At 30.9% G+C, this 7,202-nt stretch overlaps 1 protein-coding gene across 1 annotated transcript; it reads right to left on the minus strand.

The window, feature by feature from the left end:
- Positions 1-1,456: 1,456 nt before the first annotated feature.
- Positions 1,457-6,822, minus strand: LOC149249710 (GDSL esterase/lipase LIP-4-like). Its single transcript, XM_089458767.1, has 5 exons — positions 6,061-6,822; positions 5,775-5,960; positions 2,391-2,563; positions 2,021-2,291; positions 1,457-1,919 (listed from the first exon to the last, which is right to left on the minus strand). Exons 1-5 carry the CDS (start codon positions 6,341-6,343, stop codon positions 1,648-1,650), a joined length of 1,185 nt encoding a protein of 394 aa, XP_089314893.1. The 5' UTR covers positions 6,344-6,822; the 3' UTR covers positions 1,457-1,647.
- Positions 6,823-7,202: the final 380 nt, after the last annotated feature.

Raw genomic sequence — 7,202 nt, forward strand, 5'->3', positions numbered from 1 at the left:
TGGAGTATTCTGGACAAAAATCAAACCTTTTGGCTGCCACTATAACACAGAAGAGTATATCCAATAACCTGCAAGTCAATCTCATACTCCAACGCGAGGTCTATTGTTCCACTCTTAACCAATCTAGATCCATATTAACTCCACATTTATTAAACACCAAGAGGAATCAAATCTCTAGAAGTACAAACTTTTCTTCAATATTTTGCATTTAATGGAATTAGAGTTAAAATGAATCCAAGCTTTTTTTTATCTTTTTATATAATTTTGACCAATTCAAAATATTCACATAACACAACATTTCTTGCCTATTAAATTAGAGAATGCCTCTAACACAATGAAAACTAAATTATATATATATATATGCTTTGACTTCACTATTGCAAAGAACTTTTCCCCTGGCTTGAAAAGTGCAAGCCACTTAATAGGAATGCCAACGTATGAACCACGCTAACTAGTTCCAAAAGCCTCAGCCAAATTTTTCTTAATTTCTATAAAAATTATTAAAAAATAAAATTTAGCATTCACTGGTCATGATAACCTAAAACAAGTGACATCATATCAATATTTTATCTTCGGCCCTTAGTAAGTACTTCATTTTTTTTAAATAGGATAGTAAAGAATAAATTTTCAAAAAAAATACAAATAAAGTCAAATATTTTTTAATTAAATTATTTATTTTAATTAAATTGTTAAATAATTTTTTATTTTTTTTTCAAAAAATGGAAAAATCTATCAAACTCAATGATATTAAAATAATTTTATATCAAACAAATATTGGTAATATTAAAAGAAATGTCACACATAAATTCAAAGAAATGTCACACATAAATTCAAAAAATAAATGTGGTTAAGAAACCAAAAAGCTACCCTGCAATAAACATTTTTGATTGTTTTATTTTCATAATAAGTTTATTTTAATACTGTTTAAATTCAAATATTTAATCAAAAATATCATAGAAAAATAAGTTAATGTATTTTACCAAAAAAGTATATACAGCAATTTAAAATGTTAAATCTATATTTTTAAAAAACCAACAAACTAATTTACTATTAAAAGTTTGGAGTTGTCTTTAAGGGATTTTTTAAAAAGTATTTTCGTTTATTTTTTAATTTAATTTATCTTAAATTTAATTACAATTTATAAACAAAGATGTATCGATGAAAACATTGCACAATGAAAAAAAAAAAAAAACCACCTATTTTTTAATCTAACTTAGCTAAAATCTGACCAGGATTTATCCCAACTATAATTTATTAGCGCGGATTTATTGACAAGTGCACACTGCACGATCGAAAAGTTTTAGCAACCCCATGTTTTTTTATACATTTAATATTTTAAAACTATGATGACAAAAACGGCTTTTTCTTATTAAATTAAATATTTAAAAATCCAAATATTGTGCCCTATTAACCGGAGATTAATCTTAATTATTTTAATAAATGAATGCGTCCTGCATTAATGGGAGAATTAATCCTTAGGTACTTAAATAATTAAACATGGGTCTGGAGAGTTACAGATGAAGGGTAAAAAGGCCAGCGTCATCAAAATAATTTGCCTTCCAGTTTTCATAAGTGGGGTCACGCCTTAATTTTCAAGATGGTACTTTTATTTCCGGAGGAAACAAAAAAAATCTGGAGGCTTTAGTGCTATTTTATCTCTAGATTAGGATGGCACGCTTGGTGAGGAGATAATGGGGGTTCGGAGAAATCGGCAGACATTACTTGTGAAGCAATATGAAAATTTGCAGTTTCAGAATAATGAATTCCATCCCAGCTCACGGATTTCGTGGGATCCTTGCATGCCCCAGCTGTAACAGTGCTCCCGTTAACTGCACCAGTCTCAGCGCAGCGCAATGTATCATAATAATTGTATGGCAAACCGCCATATCCGCAGCAGGCTGCCAGCGGGTGTTCGAATCCTGTCCGCCCCAAGAAGGGGAAAAAATAAGAAAAAGAATAATCTTTAAACTCAGAGAATAAATAAAGAGAGAATTTCAGTGTGTATTTTTCATCTGCGTACCATATTGAGATGCATTTGCTATGAGAGCGTATTTGATTGAATAAATGTCGACATAAACAATGGCGGCATCCGAGAATTGTGCTCTGAGCTGTTGGCACACATTTTTCAGCTTCAGATTAAAAGTTTGGCAGGCTCTGTTGTAAGCTACAGCACAGCCATGCTCATCCAGTTCCGATAAGTCGCTGCGAATGTCCGCAAGGGTTCGCGGCAAACATCCCAGAGGTCCCGTATTGTGAACCACGAAATTCCGAGACCCTTGCTGGTACAAATACTGCAAAATAAGAACATTGCGCTGTCGATTAGCTAGGGTTATAAATTCAAGGTTCGAACGGCGAACCAGGCAGAAAACCCCCTTTCATGTAGTAGTCACCTTCAGTTGCGATATTAATTCGTTAATAATCTGGGGAATGACCACGGTATTTATTTGTATCTCCGTGAGATTCGAACTGAACGCATGTGAAATGTCATTTTGGCCAATGTCCAGGGTGTAAAGGGCTTTGTCGAAGATGTCAGGCTGTGGGAGGTTGACAGTAGCCGGACCACCTGTTTAAAAAAATCAAAAATAAGAAAAAAATCGCCATGTATATATTAGATAAATGTGACAGTCACAAAATAAATAAATAAATAAATATATATATATATATATATATATAATATAATATAATATAATAAAATAAAATAAAGTCACCAGCAATTACAGGCTAGATAAATGTCTATTCATAAAACAGACATATATATATATGTATATATTTTTAAAACATAATATAGTTATTTGATACTTTAGCCTTTCAAAATAAATAGCAATAAAAATTCAAAATATATAGAAATGAAAATAGATGATAATTTTAGACTCAGGCATAATAATAAGTTTGGTTGGATAAAATTTAATATAATAATACTAAATGTAAAGTCATAATTAATATAATAATTTGGTTGGATAAAATTTAATATATATAAAGTCATAATCAAGTTAGTATCAAGTTAGTATAAAATTTAATAATAATAATACTAAATGTAAAGTCATAATTAATATAATAATTTGGTTGGATAAAATTTAATATATATAAAGTCATAATCAAGTTAGTATCAAATTGATGTACATGATTGTTTGTTTGTGGGTAGTGGGATTCACATGGAATTTGCCTCCCACAGCAATTTGATTTACCAAATGTTAGGTATTAAATTGATGCACAACATTGTTTGTGAGTAGTGGGATTCAGGTGGACTTTGCTTCTCATGATAATTTGATTTACCAAATTTATGGAAAGGTATATATTTTTACCAGTTGAGGTACAAGATTGTTGGTTTGGACTTTGCTTCTCATGATAATTTGATTTACCAAATTTATGGAAAGGTATATATTTTTACCAGTTGAGGTACAAGATTGTTTGTTTGTGAGGAGTGGGTTTCACATGAAATTTGTTGTTTTTCAAGATGATTTGATTTACATTGAAATGTACATATTTTATTTATTTTAGATTTTTCCATATTTAAATCAATAATAAAATATATATATATAAATATAAATAATTGAAAAAATTATTTCAAATGAAAATAAATTAAAAAACATTCTATTATTTCAAATGAAAATAAACTAAAAAACATTCTATTTTAAAATATTTTAAAAAATAAAAAAAATAGAACTTTAATTTCATAAACATATTAAAATTTTAATATATTATTTTAATTTATTTTATTTAAATTATAAATATATTGTTTTTCTATCTGGAAAATTATGGAAATTCTGGTCATATTTTAAAAAAATCTGGCAAGGACTTTTGTAAATCGAAGTTACAGTTGTTAAAATTTAAAAATTTTAAGTGCCATAGATGTTTTTGAGGGTGCTGAATCCATTTCCACCATCAAAAACATAAAATATGATTCAAACACTGCTTTTACAAGATTTTTTGAAATTGTTTACCCAGGCCATTTTTGACAGCCCAGGCAATTCTTCCACCTCTACAAACTCCTATCAAAACTATATCTATATATATATGTATTATTTTTTAAATATAATAATAAAAAATATTAAATGATTTTATTTTAAAATTAAGAATGAACGGTCAAGACAACTATCCAAATTACCTATTAAAATGCAATAATAATCCTATAAAGGTCGTTAATGGTATACCAAAAGGCGTCTAATCCAGGAGCAAATTATCTTTTTAATTATCTTTTTCTGCGATCGTTATTTAAATCTGGTTATATAATTTTGATAAAAAAAATTTATCAATTCTAAAATTTCATGAATCTAAACCACATTGCCTCTTTAATTCTGTAAATAATTTTAGTTAAAAAACTCTTCGCTGTTTTATCGTATAACTTAATTTAAAAATCCACAAAATCTTGTCATACTTAACCTATACCCTCAGCTGCAGTTCCAACAAAAATTCAACCATTAATAACTACAATTCCAGGAAAGAAAACATCAGCAAAACAATCCAAATCATAACACTGTAGCAAGAACAACCTCATTTGCAATTCCAACAAAAATTCAACTATCAATATCTACTATTCCAAGAAAAATCGAGCAAAAATTCAAATAATAACACTGTAACAAGAAAAAGCCTCATCTGCAATTCCAACAAAAAAAATCAACTATTAATATCTACCATTCCAAGAAAATTCAGCAAAAATTCAAATCATAACACTGTAACAAGAAAAATCTCATCTGCAATTCCAACAAAATTCAAATATTGATCTCCACTATTCCAAGAAAAATTCAGCAAAAATTCAAATCCTAAACAGTGTAGCACGAAAAAATCTAAAATTTAAATCATAAAAGGTCGCATGAAAAGTTAGAAAAAGAGACTCTCTGCAAAAAGTTTATCTAGTGGTTAATTTCAGAAATATTTTAGAATCAGATAAAGCAAAAATCTCCTGGAGAAGTCACATATATATTTTAGGATTGAGGCCTAAAATTTAAGTAAAGATTTTTTTTAGAAATCACATAGATATCTTAGGATTGACACGTTTCGAACCTATGATGAACCTAGGTAGAGGTTGCTCTAAGAGGTTCATGATCCTGATGAACTTAGGTAGAGTTTTAAAACGTGTGACCCTAATATATCTATGTGATTTCTCCAGAAAATTTTCGCTTAAATCATGAATCACAAAAGCCTCCAATCTTAGATTTTAGAAAAAAGCCTCCAATCTGAGAGAGAGATTTTAGAATCTGATAAATAAGATTGTATAGATATTTTAGAATAAAATAAATAAGAGAGATAAATAAGATTGTATAGATATTTTAGAATAAAATAAATAAGAGAGATAAGAAGTTTGACACTGAACCTAAAATATCTATGTGATTTCTGCCAAATATTTTTACCTAAATCATGAATCACAGAAACCTCCAATTTATTTTAGAATAAAATAAATAAGAGTGAGATAAAAAATTTAACATCTTTGTTTAAATTTCAAAATATTTCCAGAATTGTCCCCAAAAAAAACTGACTTCCCGGTTAAATTTCAAAATATTTCCAGAATTGTCATAATAATAAAAAAATAAAAAAAATAAAAAATAAATATTTCCAGAATCGTCTTAAAAAAAAAATTGAACTCCTGTTTAAATTTTCAAAATTTTTTCAGAATCAACCATCAAATTAAATTCAACTAACTCAATACCTCTGTTACTAGAGAGATTTGGGAAAAAAATTCCCTTTTCATTCAAATAAACCAATCTATAATGATGATGGTATTCATATTGAATCGATATACAAAAACACAGAAATGGAAATAGAGATGAGAACTATACCCTGGGAAAATATATCCATCACCCGAGCTCTGAATCTGTTAAACTGATTCACTTGAACAGGCAAAGAAAAAGTGGTGGCCGACTGATTAACGGTGGAGCCAGCGCATGCGAAGTTTGATCCATGCCTAAAGTCGGAGCCAACCGACTCCAAATACGGGCTCAGTAATGTCAGATTCATTGCCTCGCCTGTCATTCATTCATTAAAAATCCAATCACAGTCTAGAATTTCAAATCCATGACAGGAAGAAATTCCCCCAAAAAAAAATTGTAAAAACCCTCGACGCACATAAAAAGTCGATAACAAGGCGGCCATCGCAGTATCTCCCAGTGGGCTTTTGGAAGAAAGACTCCCCGTTTGGCAACAGAGAACGCAGCCCCAGCCCAGCAACAAGACCCCCTGTGTCCGAATTCGAATCTCCGAAGTTGAAAATTGCAGTGAAATTGCAGGCCCCGGGTTTCGAACCTGAATCTGCTGCAATAAATTTGGGTGAAGCTCCTTCAAATTTAAAATCCAAACTTCCTGCAAACAGAATCAGGGCCACCGCCATGAAAAAAGTTCTTGACATCATGATGTCTCTATCGATCGACTGCTATTTTCTGCTATCGCCCCCCTACAAATGCAAATTGCAGAAAGAAATAAAATGCATGAATCCGCCACTGCCCCAGCTAGCAGAAAGAAATAAAATGCATGAATCTGTCACTGCCCCAGCTAGCTGTATGTATACCGCTGGCCTCCACTTCTCTTGTCGCGACATTCAAAAGAGAGCCTCCACTTCAGTTGTTGCAATATTGAAAAAAGTGGGAGATTTAACCTTTGAAAAAATTTCGACCATTCAAATTCCTGAACTACCCGTACGGGTGTCTGCCATTTTTACAAGTCCCAACACTCAGGTGTCACGCCATTTATTTCCAAGGACCAGAAGAATAGTTGTTAATGTCACGCTCATCGTTATCCAATGCATTTTGTTTTTTGGTCTGTTTCTTGGGGTTCAGAAAAAGGTTCTTCGCTCCCAGTCCGTTATTAAACACCGCCATGACTATCTTATCGCAACTTCCCACTATAGAGCCTATGACTTTAAATATTTGGGAAGATGTTTTAGTTTGAATTAAATTATATATTACTGTGTTCGAGAAGCCAAAATCGACTCATCGCAACAAAAAGTGTACAGTAGCAATTGTAGCAGGCATTGACAGGAGCAGAGTAGATGACGGGTGGGAATATCAGATCTGAAATACTCAGCAAATTTGACTGTTACTGCCCGTTTTGATCATTTTAAACAGAATATTGATAGGCATGGAAAATTTTGGCTTTATTGGATGGCCAAATGGCCTTGTGACGGGTATTTTTTCCATCAAATTACATCCTAGACCTAGGGATTATGAGCTTAAATTACATCCTAGACCTGGTTATGAGCTTAAATTACATCC

The sequence above is a fragment of the Pinus tabuliformis genome, chromosome 7, assembly GCF_031772625.1.
Source record: "Pinus tabuliformis cultivar Carrire ecotype Pingquan chromosome 7, CPIR1, whole genome shotgun sequence".
In the NCBI taxonomy this organism is placed as follows: Eukaryota; Viridiplantae; Streptophyta; class Pinopsida; order Pinales; family Pinaceae; genus Pinus; species Pinus tabuliformis.